The sequence below is a fragment of the Gymnoscopelus braueri genome, assembly GCF_963280865.1.
Source record: "Gymnoscopelus braueri genome assembly, chromosome: 10".
Classification (NCBI taxonomy): Eukaryota; Metazoa; Chordata; class Actinopteri; order Myctophiformes; family Myctophidae; genus Gymnoscopelus; species Gymnoscopelus braueri.
The window spans coordinates 55,256,833-55,276,256 of record NC_137611.1 but is presented as its reverse complement, the minus strand read 5'-3'; the positions used below and the strand labels follow the sequence as shown (position 1 = coordinate 55,276,256).

General features: G+C 41.2%; 1 protein-coding gene across 10 annotated transcripts in view; it reads left to right on the top strand.

Annotated features, from left to right (window-relative positions):
• rasal2 (RAS protein activator like 2) overlaps window positions 1–19,424 on the top strand; it is a 112,693-nt gene that overhangs the window by 47,416 nt on the left and 45,853 nt on the right. Inside the window, exons 1-2 of one of the 10 annotated variants that reach the window (XM_080439575.1) lie at window positions 8,394–8,497; window positions 17,978–18,002. The exons of 7 other annotated variants lie outside the window; for them this stretch is intronic. In XM_080439575.1, the coding sequence (XP_080295701.1) occupies window positions 17,978–18,002 (25 nt within the window). In that variant the 5' untranslated portion in view covers window positions 8,394–8,497. Of the gene's footprint in view, window positions 1–8,371; window positions 8,498–17,977; window positions 18,003–19,424 lie in introns of those variants that run through there. 2 more of the 10 variants (XM_080439569.1, XM_080439576.1) reach the window with 2 other exon arrangements.

Below are 19,424 nucleotides of genomic sequence, written 5' to 3'. Positions count from 1 at the left end.
TTTTTTAATTGACAGAGGCAGGGAATGTGTTAAGAAATAAAAAAAATGAAGATTTCACTTTTGCGCCTCGAGCTAAAGAGTTTGTGAATCACTGCTCTATAGCAATAGACTTCTGTCACAATATAGAGCTTTAACTTAACTTGTTTTTACCCTTTTGTAGTCTTAAAGAACCATTAGTACACCATGAGAGAGGACATTGCAATGTCTCTGCACATTCTAACAATTCCTCCTCAGCGGTTCCTGTTTTTCAACTATAGTGACCCAAACAGACCCAACAAGCCTGCAGCTCACTCAGGAGGTCAGAACCTCCACAGTAGATACAACCACTTAACCACTTACACTTATTTGACCGGGGTCCCCCAGGGCTCTACACTTGGCCCCTTAAGTGTTTCCTTTCCACACCAAATGTCTTCGCCAAAAATAGATCTGCTATTTTTGGTGAATGTTTGCCTATATTTGCCAAATGTTCACCTTATGACCTGCCAAGAATCAGAATCGACTTTATTGTCACGTCACAGGTTTACACGTGTAAAGTTGATGAAATTTGTTTTTGTAGTGACAAAAGAAAAATCGAAGATGTAAATGAGGTTAGAAGAAGAAGATACTGATACTCTCTATCACACGCCAAAATAGCAGATCTACAAGCTCTGCCGTACGACCAACTATAAATGAGACATCACTCTTCCAACGGGGGTGTCACGCGGTGGGTGGCAAACAAGGTCACAGTCAAAAGGTCACAGACAGACACGCCCAATACGGGAGAAGCAAGTTCAGGTGCCGGATTAATGTCTGGCACTGTGTGTGTGTGTATGTGTGTGCGCGTGTGTGTGTGCGTGCTTGTGTGTATGTGTGTGTGTGTCAGCAGTTTAATCAAAGCAGTCAGCAGAGCTACATTTGTCCTCTAATCCTCAGACAGTTGCTGTCTGGCTTTCATTTCAGGGAGGAAAACAACGCACACACACTGTTGTGAAAATAGTGGAAACAGCAGATCTACAAGCTTGTCGATCTGCTATTTTCATCATTTGAAATGGGGCTTAAGTGGTTAATTCATAATAGGCAATGCCCTTCCTAGAGATGTAGTGGAGACAAAAGTCAAAGGTGTACAATATTTGTCTTTGAAATGAAGTGAAAGTACACAAAATACTAATATTAAAGTAAAACAGATCTACTCAAAAAATTACAAGTAAAGTACTCAAGCAAATGTACTTCATTAATGTCCATCACTGAAAATAGCACTGTTATAAAAATAAAAAAAAGTTGTAATAATAGTTCTTTAATTGTAAGTAATTGAGGCAAAAGTTTGATATAATTGTTGATTGTAAGTAATTGAGGCAAAAGTTTGATATAATTGTTGATTTGAAGTTATATCGCCCACTGGAATACTGACATGTTCAGAAGTTAAAGGTAGTGTAAGTTATATTTTGTGTTTACCACTTAAACCCCAGCATCTGTAATCTGGGGGAAATATTAGCTGAAAATAGCCTATTGACAAGCTCACAACATGGCGCGTTGTGAGCTTGCCGATCGGCTATTTTCAGCAAAGATATATTTAACCTAGGGATGCACCGATATGGAAATTCTTGGCCGATACTGATACCGATGTTTAAAATAACATCCCTAATTTAACCCATTCAATCCGGAAACTCATCTGTGTCATTTTAGATGTCTTTGGCTATTCAAAAGATCTATAAGCTCATAGCACGGCACAGAGTGCAGCACTATGTAGAGCGAAAACGGAAAAGACCTGAGGGACTCCGCTCAACAAGGTATTGGGGTTCAAGTGGTTAAAGTACAGAAACAGGGTAAAAGAGGTGTACTGTGAAGCCCAATTCATGCTAAGCATAAATTAGGCTTTCAGATACAGCTAAGAGCAGAGCTACACAATATGAGTTGACGTGGTATAATTACGTGTCGTATCCACACGGCCCGCCGCCTCTCAGAGCACGCCTGTAATTTTGGCCGCGGAGCGTGGGTCGCGGACAGGGGTGGGGGTAGGTTGGGTTGGGTTATGGGGGGGAGGGGGTGCTGTGGCGCTCGGCAGAGTGGGACGGTTGAATCTTGGGAATGTCTCGAGCGCATGGACAAAAGCGGCCTGTTTTTGTCCAGCCGGGTCCTTGACGGAGCACAGGGGGGGTCACGGCCGTGTGTGACCCCCCCCCTCTCTCCCTATACGTGTGGGCCCAGGGGACATTTCTCAGGCAAGAGTATGCGGTGTGTAGGAGGGGCCCGGTACAAAAGGCTATAACAGCCCCTAACTAGCTTTCTGTGTTGCTTTTTGATATGCCCAAAGGTCACGGGGGTCCTGGCCAGGGTTTTGGATTTCATGTCCCAAGAAGTAATAGATCACTCATGCGTGCGACAAAATAAGAAGATATACTACCCTGTTTCCGGACTATAGATACTTAAATTGGAGGGACGGGTAGATGAAGATGATTCTGTCTCGTCTACACAGAGCGTTCCATTCTTGGTCTTTGTGTGCCGAGTAGGTGGGCTGTCCCAGAGGCTGGTCTAGGGTCAAGGTTATTATAATTTAGCCCATGGCATTAAGTTTACGTTTTATTTCGTTTTGACTTTGTTTTCAAATTCGGTTTAGTTTTGTTTTTGTTTTTTTGCATGTTTGCTATAGTTAAGTTTATTTCTTCTTGACAAAGCTTAGTTTTAGTTTTTTTTATTGTAATATGGTCAGATTCAACAACTCTATAGTTGAATATAAAAAAATAGCAGATCTACAAGCTCACAGCGTGTTGCAAGACGTTGTGAGCTTAGATCTGCTATTTTTGAAAACTAAGGACACTTCCTCTATGATTTTAGTTAGTGTAAACACACTATACAGTTTGTTAGTTCATTTTTTGTTTTTGGAAAGCCACATTTATATTTGTAGTTCAGTTTTTTTTCCCAATTCTAGTTTCCGTCATTTTGTTGGTTTTTAGCTAACTATGGGTTGCCCTGCTCTACACAGGGTTCAGTGTCTTTGTGTGAGCGAGTAGGTGGGTTTTCCCAGAGGCTGGTCTGAGGTCAGTTGTATTGTTGTGTCCCAGGGCCGTAAACGAGCCGGCTTTCAAATTCAAAACACCCCAACCGTCAACTTCTGGTCTGTTCAGTCCAACGCTGTACTGACACAGTGTGTTTTAGTGAAGTGAGGCGGAACATTTAGCTTCAGCCATACAAACAACAGGACACCTGTCTGATTATGACCTGAGGCCCATTCTACAAACGCCTTTTAAACCAGCAGTTCTCACACTTTCACGATTCTTTCCAAAATGTTCAAAAATAGCAGATGTACAAGGCACAAAGTGATTCACTGTGAGCTTGTGGAGTTTTAATGGGTTAAAAAGGTTTGGGAACAACTTGGGAATTCGATTTTTTTTTAAATGACTGGTGGATACTGGATACGTATGGAAGCATTGTGATACACAGTGAAATCCTCAATGTGAATTAAAAGATAGTTTAAAGGGATAATACTTTTTTTCTATCGATTAGTCACCCCATGGAGAATCATGTTTTTTTTTTTTTTGTCTCATTCCTAAGCCAATAATTTGATGACCAGCGGACCGGTAGGCAGCTGTTCCGGTAAGAGATACAAAGGAGACTCTTTGTGTCTTCTACCGGAACCGCTGCCGGTCATCAAATTATCCATGAATTCAAGTCTCCATGGGGTGACTAATCGATAGGAAAAAAGTCATTTTGGGGAACTATCCCAAAAAAAATAAAGTACTCAGGAGCCGAGATACAGAATTTTTTAGTTTTAAGTTAACAAGGAAGTGGATGGGAGTCTAGATCTTCGAAAAATCATATCTCCTTCAAATTTGAAAAAAAAAAATTATAATTGGAAAAAATTAAAATTACGTTTTTTACGTCAGTGGCAGCATTGGTAAACGGGAATAATTACGTTTATTACGTCAGTGGCAGGGAATGAGTTAATAATCAGATACGATATTTTCAGGACTGGATTCCAATTTAATCCAAATAAGAGAGAGAACTCATACAAAATAAAAAGAAGAAAAAGAAAAGAAAGTGGCCTTGGAAGTCATGACACAAAAACAATAAATGGAACTGGAACACAAGCTGATGAATTGTGTTTTTGTGTAGTTTATCTCCTGGTTGAATGAAATCGATATCCCAAACTGAAAATGTTATTTTATGTTTATTAAAAAGTTGGAGAGACGGGGAAGACGCCTGTTGGTGGAAAAAAAAACACTATAGCAATGATTAACATCACAATATAGAGCTTTAACTTTTATTTGAAAAAAAAATGAAAAAACATTTTCATCACCTTTTTCTGGTGTTTTGTATTGGTTGTTAATGGTGTGTGTGTGTGTGTGTGTGTGAGTTGGCCACAGATGAAGCCTACAGCATTGGTTCTCATATTGGGGTCCGGGGACCCCCAGGGGTCCTTGGAGGGGTTCCAGGGGGTCCCCAGGGAATTGTACATCTGCTATTTTTGAACATTTTACAAAAAACTTGAAAGTGAAACATTATGAATAATTTTGCTTTTTACACAAATCATCTCTTCTGGGGGTCCATGGCACAAAACATTTTCAGATGGGGGTCCGCGGCCAAATATATATCAATTTGGGGGTCCTTGGCACAAAAAAGTTTTAGAAGCATTGGCCTACAGGATTGTGAAGACCTCCGACCGTAACCCAAGAGTTGATTCATTCTGCTCTGACCTTTTAATCTCCCCCCCCATCATACCCCTACTCCACCCCCGACCTGCTTTCTGCACAGAGAATGAAGTCTTATTTATATGTAAGTGTGTGTGTGTGTGTGTGTGTGTGTGTGTGTGTGTGTGTGTGTGTGTGTGTGTGTGTGTGTGTGTGTGTGTGTGTGTGTGTGTGTGTGTGTGTGTGCGTGTACGTACTTGTATCTCTATGCTTGTATATGGGCCAAATGTCTCCACAATAGTAGAATCTAAGAAATAGTCCTGGTCCTCACAAGAGAAATGAAGGTTTTATGGTTAAAGCATTTTTTCAGAGCTAGACTTACTATTAGGCAGTGGTGGAAAAAGTAGTCCAATGTTTTACTTAAGTTAAAGTATCAATACTGTCAATGCAGAAATACTCTGTTACAAGTAAACGTCCGGAATTAAAAATGTACTTGAGTAAAAGTACAAAGGTATTGGTATCAAAATGTAAAAAGGCATTCATAAAATGGTCTTCCTAAAATATCGATGTCCCCACAAGTATAGTAATACAAAGTGTGTGTGTGTGTGTGTGTGTGTGTGTGTGTGTGTGTGTGTGTGTGTGTGTGTGTGTGTGTGTGTGTGTGTGTGTGTGTGTGTGTGTGTGTGTGTGTGTGTGTGTGTGTGTGCTGGAGTCCGTTGGGTCGTGCCAGCATCCATTCAGTTTGTTTAGATTGACAGGCATAGTTCAGCATGAAAGGCAGTGGCAGAAGAAGTACTCCCGATTTATTTTTACTTTAGTAAAAGTATCAATACCACAGTGTGGAAATGCTCTGTCTACAAGTAAAAGTCCTGCATTCAAAATCGGGTACAATTACAAAAGTATTGGCATCAGGATATCGTCTCTGTCTTCCCAAATCCGTATTCTAACTTTTTTTCTTTTTTTCTTAACCTATTAAGACCTGGAACGCACCTGTGTCACTTTAGATTTCTTTGGCTATTCAAAAATAGCAGATCTACAAGCGCTATGAGCTTGTAGATCTGCTATTTTTGAAAAATCTTTGATTTCTTTTTTTTCAGAATTTGCCATAATCTTTCAAAAATAGCAGATCTATGCGACACGTTGCAAGCTTGTAGATCTGCTATTTTTGATTAGCCAAAAGTATAAAACGGGGCTTAATTAGTCACGGTATGTTCTGAAATAATATTCTAAATCTGTCTCTAAAAGTAACTAAAACTGTCAAATAAATGCACTGTAAAAAAGTACAATATTTGCCTCTGACACGTAGTGGAGAAGAAGTATAAATGATCTGAAAATGTACTTAAATGGAGTACCTGATTAAATGTCCACCCCTGCCACCGTGTGTGTTTTGATTGACATGCAGAGTTTAGTGTGAAAGCCAAGATGACACACAGGAAATTGGATCCGCCTTCTTGTTCCTGACAAGTCCTTAACCGAGTTATTTTCAGAGCGGTAGAACACACACTTTGTCAAAGTGTTATTTAGGCGTATTTTTAGCCGGCGTGTTGCCGAAACAGCGTTAATTATAGCTGCATACCTAAAACCTCAGCCGTTATTAACCGTCTCAGGCCCATGGGTACAGCTCCGACGGGCGTGAATTATTCTTCTATAAAATGTTTCTCCTATTTGTCTCTTAAAGGGATAGTTCAGTTTTTTTTTCCTATTGATTAGTCACCCCACGGAGACTTGAATTCACGGACATTTTTTTTGTTTTAGTCGTATTCCTACGCCAATAATTTGATGACCAGCGGTAGGCAGCGGTTCCGGTAGGACACACAAAGGAGACTCTTTGTGTCTCCTACCGGAACCGCTGCCAGTCATCAAATTATTGGCTGAGGAATGTTGAACTATCCCTTTAAGTATCCTTCTGGGACAGTGGTTCTGAAACGTTTTAATTTCAATGTCGTCGATGTCTGCCCTGCCCCTGAGAGTGTACAAATGCAACCAAATGGACCCGTACGGGTCCATTTGGTTCCATTTGTACTCTCTCAGGCTCCCCTTTTCACCAAAAGAACTTGGAACCTGGCTTGCGTTTTCCACCAGTTTTAAGCAGAACCATTGTAATTGGGTGCGGCATATCTGAATGGTTAGAGAGCCTGCCTGGGAAGCAGGAGTACCCCGGTTGCCCCAGGTTCGATTCCAGGCCCTGGCCAGCAATGTGTCGAACATGACCGGTCGACGTGTCCATTTCACGGGGGAAATTAAATCGTCAATGGCAGCTACAGTTTCCCTTTTCTTTTATTTAATGATGATTTTTCACATACTTTTGCCATCCTTATCGCATCTGCATCTTCCAACCTAGAATTGTGACGCGCCCACTTTGGTTCCCAGTGCAGGGCAAGAAAAAAGTATTTTTTTGGTTCCATTTCCGAACCAACTTTTAGGGTTCTGAACCAGTTCATTTTCAGTGGAAACACTCTGAACTGGTTCAAAATAAGCCGGGAAAAAGAACGGAACCGGTTCAACCCTGGTGGAAAATGGGCCAGTGTCAGGTTAGATGAGGTTGTTGATAAGAGGAGGTTTTAGTGATGATGTGTGCGAGAATACACACCAGGTGAACCTGTATTCTTTTAACATACACTACTCACAGGATAACAAGGACAGAGGACTCGCGTTACTTTGTAGCATTTTAATTGTTTTCTTTGTACTCCCAATTGCGTGACCATTTACATTGTCATTCGTTAACAAGAATCATATTTATTGTCACATCACAGGTTTACAGGTGTGAAACGGTCGGTGAAATCAGTTTTTGTGCAAGCTCTATTGTTTTTAGTTGTTTCCAGATAGAGAAACAAAAAATAGAGGAGGGGGGAGCAAGGGAAAACAAGCGTTCGTGTTGGGTCGTTCACAAGTGATTTGTTTTGTTTTGGTGAACGGGAACAAGCTCGGTCACTTCCTCAAAAGTAATCGTTCTTTGCGTCATCTTTTATTTTATTTTTAGACATTTTTGGGGGATTTTCTGCCTATATTTTGATAGTGACACACAGCAAAGGTCGTCGGGCCTCGGGAATCAAGCATTGGAGCCAATATGTGGTATGTGCCTTAACCACTAGGCCATTGGCACCCTGAGTCATTCATTTTCAGTCAGTCAGTTGCAAGATACAACATTGTGACTGGCTGAAGAGCGTCTCGCTCCTCTTTCCTCATTGGACTGAACTACATAAGGAGGGTGGAACCGGAAGCGCTGAGCGGTGAACGGTGAACGAATCATTGGAACTGATTTTTTTTTTTTTTGAACAGGAACGAAAGGATTCGAGTCACTGAAATGATCCATAGTTCCCATAGTTCATGACATTTACTCTGGCGCTGTGTGTGTGCTTTGACTCTCTCTAGGGCTTTGACTCTATAGAACTGATTTAACTTTATCTCTCTCTCTCGCTCTCTCTTTCACGCTCTCTCAAAACAAAATTCCAAATTCAAAGGAGCTTCATTGGCACGAGAAAACAAATGCGTTTGCATTGCCAAAGTAACTGTCAAACAAAAACAATAACACGCTAAGTCTCTCTCAGAGCTCTGTCTGTCTGTCTGTGTGTCTCTCGCTCTCTCTCTCTCTCTCCCAGCCCGGTCGGTTGGTTGGTGGGGGTCTGGCTGACGAAAGCAGTGTATTGTTGTCTGTTAGGAGCCAATAGGACTCCGCTGTGTGGAGTGGCTCCGCTGCATTCCACACTGACAGCAGTTACACGCAGGAATACTCAACACATTTTAAACTACACAGTACTTTAATCACAGCCGTTACCGAGAGCAGGACTATACACACACAGCACACACGTTCTAAACTCTCTACTTCATTCACACCAACACTTTGGAATGAGCAGCATGTAAACGGCTTGTATTTATAGCAATGGAAATGATGGGTAAGTTCATTTTAATTGTATTATTATCACAACTGTGAGTCACAGTGTGTGCTGTTGACTTGAGAGGGACAGATAGACAAATATAACATACTTTAAAAAAATAACCTGACACAACCTGTGGCTCTGCCTCTCTGTCTGTCTGTCTGTCTGTCTATTCTGATACGTACACAGTTCAAGTAGCTTTTATTTAGCTCCTCCACGGGTCCATTTGGTTATACATTCGTACATTCTCAGAGTTTACTGTAGGTTTATGACTGTTGCACTGCCTGCAAAAACCACCACCGGGCTACAGGCTGTGATTATGTTGATTTAGCTTCAGCGTGGAGTGTGTGTCTCTGTGTGTGTGTGTGTGTGTGTGTGTGTGTGTGTGTGTGCGTGTGCGCATGGTGTTAGAGTCAGGTTTAGTCGCAGCTGCGCTGTGCGTGCGCATGGCTGCACTGTCTTATTAGCGGATAGACGGTGGTAGACAATACCTAGTGGTGGACAAAGTACTCAACCGCAGTACTCGAGTAGAAGTATAGATACTCCTGGTCAAGTATTACTCTAAGGTTGCTCAGTCAAATTTGAGTTAAAGTACTGTACTTGCTTTTAAAAAAAAGACTCAAAAGTACATGCTTTTAAAAATACTTAAATATTCAAAAGTACAAATTACAAAGGGCATTTTCTTTTTAATATCAATGCATTGCTGTATTAAAATGCAAAAAAAATGATTTTTCCAGAAATGTAAAAAATAAAATCAGTAATGGTGAAAATAGCAGATCTACAAGCTATTTTCACTATATTGGAAATAGGGCTTAAGTGGCTAATTCATAATGCACTTTTTCCCTTCCTAGAAATGGACTCAAAAGTACAATATTTGTCTTTGAAATGTATTGGAATGAAAGCTATCCAAAGTATCCAACAATACAAATAACTCAACTAAAGTACAGATAATACTCAAAGAAATGTCCTCAAGTAGAGAACTCAAGTTAATGTACTGTTGTTACTGTCAACCACTGCGCACGCATGGCTGCACCGTCTTATTAACGGATAGAGGAGTTGACAGCTAACCCAAACGTTGAACATAACATCTGTTCTTCTTATTACAGTAATTGGGTCGCTGCTTGTGTCACTATACTTAGACTGCTACCACTGTGGGCAACACAATGCACTGTGTACTTTATGGGGGTGTAGTGTTGTAGCGACAAATTACACTTGTTGAACGTTGAGTCACGTCTTTGTGCTTTGGTTGTATGGGGGATTTGTTGTTAGTGAGGTTTGGGTTGTGTAGTTCAGTGGTTCTCAAAGTGGGGTCCGGGGACCCCCAGGGAGTCCTCAGGAGTTGTTCCAGGGGGTCCCCAGCTAAATTTGAATACAGTCACAATAATTTTAACTATATTTATCTATATTTTATACGTTGGCTATTCAAAAATCAACAAGCTCATTCTTTAAAAAAAAATGTTTTGATTGATTGAATACTTTATTAGTCAGAAATGTAAAACAGCATGTGGTATAGTATGGCAGTAAGGCTAATAGGATAACACAAAAAGGTCCTGGGGACTTGTTTCCATTGTGGTCTTGAAAGTGTTGAAAGAGATTTTGAATAGTTTTGAAATTTGTAATCACAAATCTCTGGCACAAAATATACTGGTATTTTAAGACGGGGGGGGTCCGCGGCCAAATATATATCAATTTGGGGGTCCTTGACATGAAAAGATTTGATAACCAGTGGTGTAGTTAGTGTCATACCTACCTTCACTAGATCATGTTGCTTAAGCGACTTTTCAAGTCGGCAAGTTGAAATGAATGGAAACCTATGGCTTCCAAAAAACAAACAAACAAAACAGATTACAATATGCGTTGGGAAGTTGTCAGCAGTAATGCAAAGTATGGCGTTACGCAAATGCACCTGTATGGTCTTTCAATAGAGCCCTTATCAGACCACGTCACACTGATATCATGCAGGCATGCGCACACAGGCGGGCTGCAAAAAGAACCCAACCGCTTATAAGACAGTGAAGACACAATGGAAAATAAATTCATGTGTAAAAATGCATTCCGTCAAACACAAAACGGAAGGCTTAGGATGTTTACTGAGACCTCTCCTTTAAGCCATTAAGACCTGACATACAATTCTACAAATGTCTTCTACATTCTAACCCCCCCCCCCCCCCCCGAAAGCAAAGATTTTATACATTCAAAGAAGTAGTTAACCACTTCAACCCCAGCATCCTTATATTCAACAAAGCTGTGAGCTTGTCGATCGGCTATTTTCAGCGAAAGCTTTCCCCACAATAACGGAAAACAGAAAAGACACTAGTATAGAGCTATGAGGGACTTCGGTCAACCATATAGCGTTTAAATGGTTAATAAGACTCTTGACTCGTTAATAAGTTGATTCGTTGATATATGAGTTTAACGAAAGAAAAATTAACTGCTGCTTGATTATTTGATTAACCTACATGAGCAAGATTAAGTGGTTATTCTTTTTAAATATCGGTATTGATATATTTTTGGTTAATTCCCCAGACCCAATACAAAGAATTGGTTTCTATACATGTGAGGGTGAAATGAATATCGTAATTGATTCAGAAACCAAATATTACCTAAAGCAATAGAATACCCCTCTCTTTTGCAATTAACTGCAGCCTGCGATTTGAACACGGCAGTAGTTCATATTGCGATTTCCTTTTTCTTCGATGAGTTGTTCAGCCTTAAGAAAGAATCTCGACCTTTTGTTATGCAAATGAGGCCGGTTGAATATTATCATTGTGTCCTGTACGGCTGAACTTAATGAGCATACTGTTAATTACCAAAACAGTGAAATTAATTAATTCTCCTGTCTAGACACCTTAACGAGCTGGACCTCTGCCAGATAAACCCACTAAGCACATTTCTTTATACTCACAGTACAGCCACATAGACAACAATTGTACATAAATATAATACTGTACCACACAGTAATAGTACATGAACTACATTTACTGTACTACACAATACTAGAACGTTATTGTATTTTAAAATACAGTTATCATCATAATGTGACGTACTTGTAAAGCCAAGTTTTTCTAAGCTGGTTGCATAGCTAAGTAAAGAATGGAATGTTGTTTATCATAACTGATCTTTATAGCTGACTGGACACTGTCTACTGTACTGTATGTACATTATGACAGCTTCGTACACCAACCACACCTTAAAGATGAAATCCATATTGTCTCTGTCAGTGTGGATGTCCACAACTGTTACTTTTCAGGGTTCAAATAAAAAAATAGCAAAAGTAGCAGATCTACAAGCTCAAAATGTGTCGCTTGGCGCCGCTTTTTGAGCTTTTGGATCTGCTACTTTTGATACTTTTGTGTGATGCTGTAGTATGATCAAGTAGTGCGTTAAAAATATGGAGATAAGTGGTTTCTGCCTGACAGCAACGATAGGTTTCATGTCCTACCTGGGTGGGACATTGAATATGAGAGAGAGAGAGAGAGAGGTTTCAGAAACTTTGAGTTGAATTGGGGAGAGAGAGAGAGAGGTTATGATTAGACATTTAGATGTTAGGTTGAGGTGTCCGAGTTATTTTGAACACAACATTTTAGTTTTTATTTATTTATTTAGAAAGAATTGGCTATTGTTAGTGCACTGCACGCAGTGGCTTCACACAAAACTTCCTACCTAAAGTTTTTAGTGCCACCATGAGGCTGATTTGAAAAATGTCAAATGCCATGACTTCCTCGGCAAAATTTCACGGAAATCGCACGCTGTGTTCATGATTTGAGGCATTTTGTTCAAAACGGAGCACTCCTGTAAACTTTGGAAGCCAATCTTTCCATCCTATCAGGATGGAATATGAAAAATCTGAAAGATCCGTATTTCTTTTACACAGAACCAGGAGATAACGTGATCCAAAGATTCACTGCTCCATTCACTTCTTGGTTAAAGTATTTGGGAAATATTCCGTATCTCGGCTCATGTGTTTTACCATGTATTTTTGGCGAGACATTCTATTTTCAACGCCATATAACAAGCGAACGGGAGGTTACGATGATTTCTTTTTCTCTTGCGGAAGCACAGTGAAACCCTCCGTGATTAGCAACTATCAGGGGGTCGATCATACTGGAAATAAATATTCTACTACTTGAAAAGGTAAGAAAATCGTAAAAAATGCTGGCAGAGGCTGCAGCCTGTTTTAGAAAACCCCTGGCAGTGAATGTGTTAATGACTATAGAGATACTGTGTACCGATTTGCGCGATTTTTGGACAACATCTGTAGGAGTACTGTCAAAAAAACAGCCTGATGCATACTACACCAAAACAACCCACGTCAGTTCGGTTTGGCTGTGCTCCCCGAACGGAGCCTGGATCGGGAGCGAATCTCGGGCATGATTATCCTCTAGTGCAGGGTTCTCAACCCCCCAAAACAACTGGGGACCCCCCCACAATTTTTGCCTCTTTCTTAGGTGATATTTGACAATTTGGACTATGTTTGACCATTTCATTTTGTAAAGATTTTTTTCTTTTTGGCTTTTCTGCCTTTTATTGATAGATTTGTAAGTGAAGATGGACAGGAAAGAGGGAGAGAGAGACGGGGAGAGACACGCAGCAAAGGTCTGCGGGAACGGGACTCGAACCCGCGACCCGCTGTCAGGCTACTTTAGAGCCTAGGTGCCCGGACCACTATGCCAGCGGTCCAGGCCAGGTTGACCATTTCTTATAGTAAAGCTTGTTGATTGCTTTTTTTCCTCCTTTTTAACCACTTAAACCACAATCATGGTTGACCGGAGTCCCTCAGGGCTCTATACTAGTGTATTTTCAGTTTTCTGTTATTGTGGGCAATGCTTTAGTTGAAAATAGCTGATGGACAATCAGATCGGCTATTTTCAAATAGCCAAAGTTTAAATAGGGCTGAAGTGGTTAAGTATTTTTTGTAATAATAATCAAAACCTACACAGTAACTAAAGTTTTCAAATAATTGTAGTGGAGGAAAAGTACAATATTTGTCTCTGAGATGTAGTGAAGTATAGAAAATTGGAAATATTCCTGTAAAGTAAAATTTTGTGAGCTATTTTCACTACTTTTGTGCAACACTCTTGTATGACGAAATAGGACATTAATTTATGTTGAAATAATGGAGATATGAGGTTTCTGCCCGACAGCACCGATATCTGGGCTTATTGGCTGCAGGCAGTACTACTTGTCAACCATTAGGTGCCCTACCAGATGCCCTACCAGGGTGTAAATGTCCATTCATTCATTCATTCATTCTTTCACTCATTCTACCCTTGTATCCATATGATTGACAGGTAAATTAGTTGCAGCTTTGTGATTGGAGGGAACAGATGGGCGTCGGCATGTTTTCACATTCCTGACATTCTGTCCCTTGTTTGTCTATGACATCATATCCTCCCACACACACACACACACTGCACACACACTGCACACACACGCACACGCACGCGCGCGCACGCACACACGCAGAGACAGACAGTGTTTTCTTTGTGTTTGTTTGTAGTTGCTCCACCAAGTGTCCCAAGTTAAAGGAGCACTTCGCCCATTTTCAACCTCATCTTCATACTGTAATTGCTCCTCACTAATCCAAGCTAATAGAAACTACAGCCTTTCTCTTCCTGGAATGTTAGCATGCTGAAATATTGGTGACCACATTGGGCTGCCGTGTTAAGTGGTCAGTTGAGTGTGTTTTAATGATCAACCAATGGATTGTGTTCCGGCTTGGATCAATAGAACTAACCTAGTATACTTTAAGTTCTTATTTATTGGTACCACAAATGTATGGTTTTAAAGAAAAAACACCATATTTATTTTACCTTCTTTTTTATTTAATGTTCTATTATCATTAAAATCTTTTAAGTTTTGGCTATTAACCCTTTGTCAAGTCCCATCATCCACTACCATAAAAACTAAACAAAACAAAAAACGTGTTTTTTCAGTTGCCTCGTATTGATATTTAATGTATTCAATTCTTATATTTTCCTCCGAAAACGTACAAAAAATTGTGTACAAAAAATTAAAAAAAGGCAAACTCTGCATGAACAACCAGAAGGATGCGGAACCATGGCTAAACAAGGCAGAAGGAGCTTGCTGGTTGGTTGGCCAGGGGTCAATGGGAAGGCAGAAAATTGGTTAATGATTTGGTGGGCCTACTTGCAGTACCCTCGCAGCCCACCAGCGGGCCATGGCCCACAGGTTGAGAACCAGTTGTTTAGTACAGTGTCTCCATGGTACCCAAACTATTGAAAACAGCCGATCTACAAGCTCACATCTAATCAAATTAGTGAATGAGCCTGTAGATGTTTCTTTTCCTCCTAATTTAAAGAATTTCTTTGATTTCTTTTTTGAATTTATGAAATTATTTTCAAAAATGCAATTCAGATGAAAAATTGTGAATTGTAGATTTTTAGGGAAAAGGGAAATGCAAAGTAAAGGGATACTTACTCGCGACCCACTATTTGAGAACCCAGTGTGTTAGGTTGACCTCCTCCATGGGTTGCCATGGTGTGTCCAGTCCCATCAGGTCAGCTGTGTTGTACCGTAGAGCCTGATGGGAGATGAAGGCAGCTTATTAATAATTCATATCAAAGCACTTCCTCTGCTCTCTCTACACACAAACTAGACCTCAGTGTAATCACTGCTGCTGCTGGCTGCCAAACTGCAACACACAACATTATGACAGTACAGGTGGAGTGGTCACCTGAACATCGTGGGCACCTCTATATTAAATTGGCTATTTTTTCCCAAAATGTAAAAGAAATAGAAAAATAAATGATGTTAAGCACTGTTTCCCAAACAGTGGGTCGGGACCCATGTTTGGGTCGCGGACCAATTTGTATGGGTTCCCTTTTTTCATTTTGCCCCCCAAAAAAAAGAAATCTAATGTTTTAACAAAAATAAATCACATTTTCATCAATTAAAAACAATTTGAACATTTTCCAAAAGTATTCAAGAATAATAAATAAATAATTAGTTTGGGTGAAATTGGGTCCCGGGCAAACAATTTCTCTTATGGGTCTTGAGCTAAAAAGTTTGGGATCCACTGATGTAAAGTATACATGATTTGAACATGCGCGGTACATCATTTTCAGACCAAAAATACGCCAAATGTCTGGGTATCCACAGGTTTGTATGCATTTGTAGAGATTGTAGAAGTACTAGGCCATAAATATTATTTTAAAAAATCATATGTATTCAAAACATACTTTTTACTACAACTCGTACAGATTGTTTCCAAATCTCACACACATTGGTACACGTGATCTCTGGAGTCATGCGATGAAGATGTATCAGTCATTAATTCATTCATTAATCAAATCATTCATTAAATCATGCATTCATTCACCCATTCATTTCTTAATTAAATAATTAATTCATCCATTAAATCACTCATTTGTTAATTAAATCATTCATGTATTCATTAAATCATTAATTCATTTATTGCTACATTGTCAGGTGTATAGTAATCTCTCAAGAACAGATTCTGCTCTCCGCTTGAATCTGTCGTGGGGGTTCGTCATAACGTGTACGCACTGGCCTACAAGTGGGCGTGCCTTCAGATCAGGAAGCAGGCCGTGCTTTACCCAATCAAATGTAGTGGGTGGGATTTACTGTCTGTGCTCTCGCTTCCCACTGAAAACAAACCGAAACTCATTTAACAATAGCGTCCTCGGAGCAGACAAAATCACGGAAAGATATTCACATTTTAACTTGCTCTTTCATCATAGAAACAAGTGGGCTTATAACCAAAACAATCCATGTTCTCTGGGAGAAGTGGTGTTAGTGTTCCTCTTGTTTTTCCTTTTTATTTGGCTTTGGGTTCCCAGATTGGGTGTATAGAGGCTGTAGTGTTGGGTGTTAGATTGTATCATTCATTCATTCATTCATTCATTCATTGCTACATTGTCAGGTGTACTGAGGGTCTAGTTTTGGTGGTTAGAATGTATCATTCATTCATTCACTCATTCATTGCTACACATCAGGTCAGGTGTAGAATGTGTCAGGTGGATGTGAGGCAGTGTGTTTCTCGTTAGTCATTTTAAATGACAACTCAGGACATACCTCCCTGCTAACAACCTGCATTCATCATCTCACACACACACACACACACACACACACACACACACACACACACACACACACACACACACACACACACACACACCACACCAGACAGTACCTGCCTGTTAACAACCTGCAGTCATATGTCTCGCATGCACGCGCGCGGACATACAGCCTGCTAACAACCTGCATTCGTCTCTCTCTCTCTCTCTCTCTCTCTCTCTCTCTCACACTAATAGTTCAGCCTCCAGTGTCGTGTCCTACATCAATGTCTCTGAGGTGAAACACTTTTAGTGATTGTCTGTCTGTCTGTATGTCCTATCTGTCTGTCTGCCCGTCTGTCTGTCCATTCTTTAGCTCTGCGCTCTCTCACACACACACACACACACACACACACACACACACACACACACACACACACACACACTCACTATCACTGCATCTACAGCAGTGCAGTGCAGCCTGGCACAGGAGAGAGAGAGGGAGAGGGAGAGAGAACAAGGGAGAGTGAGAAAGAGGGTGAGAGAGAGGTAGAGAGAGGGGGGAGTGCGAACGAGGGACGGAGAGAGAGAGAGAACGGGAGAGAGAGAAAGGAAGTGGAGGGGGCTGAGAGTGACGATGAGAGAGAGAGAGAGAAAGAGGGGGTGCAAGAGGATGAGAGAGCAACTGCAGAGAGAGTATAAGACATACGGAGAGACCGCCAGACACTAGGAGAGAGAGAGGTAGAGAGACGGAGAGAGAGGGGAGAGCAGTCATTGATAGTATAAACGCAATAAGGACAGACACAGAGAGAGAGAGAGAAGCGTTACAAGGAGGAAGGCTCCTGCATGGACCAACATTATACAGCGCTGTAGGGCTGGACGATTCAACCAAAATTCATTGAAACCAACATTTACAACCATATTGGCTTATAACCAAATTATCCAGAAGCAAGGTTTTTTGGGGGGAATTATTTTCTCGTATAAATCCTCAAAGCGACTTACACATATAATAGTTGATTTTTTCGACTAAATTAGTCCGATTAACCGCTTAATTATACTTTGTCGTACGATGCTGGCGCGTGGAAATAGTGAAAATAGTCGATCTAGAAGCTCACAACGCGGGCGCGTTGTGAGCTTCTAGATCTGCTATTTTCACTATTTAAATGTAGTAATAATCGTCCGTTAATCACAATCGAGTCGAAAGTTTTGAAATCATCGCGATGCTGATTTGAAGTCGTTATCGCCCAGCCCTAGTCGAGCATGTCGACAGGTGATCGCTGATTGCTGATTGGTCGACGACGACGGGGGAGGGGCTTCGTCCAGTCCTCTCCATGTACGGACATACGATTAAATGAGGAGCCGCTCGTTCCCATTGGCTGACGCCGCCGGACTAGTTCCTGTGTGTTTTTTTTAGCCAATCAGATCTCTTGACTCCTTATGTCTGTACTCCCTCCTGTAGATGATGGGGAACACCTGTGACCGAGGTACCTGTCTGTCTGTCTGTCTGTCTGTCTGTCTGTCTGTTTGCTTGTGTGTTTTGCCTGTCTGTGTGTCTGCCTATTTGCCTGTCTACTTGTATGTCTGCGTTTGTTTGTTTGACTGTCTCTGTCTCGCTGCCTGTCTGTCTGTCTGTCTGTCTGTCTGTCTGTCTGTCTGTCTGTCTGTCTGTCTGTCTGCCTGCCTTGCCTGTCTTTCTGGCTGTCTGTCTGTCTCTCTGTCATCTTCTCAGTAATCTTTCATGGCTTGACGTTTATCTACAAAGGTTTGGCCGTGCCTGATCTCCAGGTCTCTTTATTAATATTTTAATATTAATACTGATAGAGGTACTGTGTATGAACTGTGTGTGCGTGTGCGTGCGTGTGTGTGCTTGTGCGTGTGTGTGTGTGTGTGTGTGGGTGTGGGTGGCAGCTCAGCTTGGCATTTTAATTTACAGCTCATTAATTACACATGAATGTCCAGGTGATTAAACGGTAATATCCGTGTAATAAGCAGTTATTGTCATTGAATAACTGTTGTATTCTGCTCATGAATGTGTAATTAAAGTTGTGTCATGTTAAAAGGCATTGCCATGGATACCTCCTTCAATCATCCATGATGTTTAATGAGAAACGTGCATGAAGGAAGTTTGAGAGGTTTGGGCCCCTCCCCCCTTTCTCTCTCTCTCTCTCTGTCTCTCTCTCTCTCTCTCTCTGTCGCTCTCTCTGTCTGTCTGTCTGTCTGTCTGTCTGTCTGTCTGTCTCTCTCTCTGTCTCTCTCTCTCTCTCTCTCTCTCTGTCTGTCTGTCTGTCTCTCTCTCTGTCTGTTTGTCTGCGCCTCTGTCTCTCTCTCTCTCTCTCTCTCTCTCTCTCTCTCTCTCTCTCTCTCTCTCTCTCTCTCTCTCTCTCTCTCTCTCTCTCTCTCTCTCAGTGCATTGTGATGCATGCAGGGTTTGCAGAGAGAGCCAGCAAACCCTTGACGAGGGGAAACTTGATATAGCACTTCACAAAGTAGCTCTCTCTCTCTCTCTCTCTCTCTCTCTCTCTCTCTTCCTCGTTGGTGATAAATGCTGACTGCCGCATGCCCAGTGGTTCCGGTGTGATGAATGTATTCCAGTTTATGCAGGCGGAGCCTTCTCCACAAAACACTGGATTTGGGAGACACGGGCCTTATCTCTGCTCTGCAACAGGATATCATTCACAACACACACACACACACACACACACACACACACACACACACACACACACACACACACACACACACACACACACACAGCACAATGTTGATTTCATCACAGTAACATGAATATACAGCATAAGGGGCCTTGTAAACACAGAACGCTTTTTGAGTTGGCAGTGCCAGTCGTCCATGTATTTCTATGGTAAAGACGTCTCTTCCCAACGCAGACCATTGCGCTTCAGCGCTCC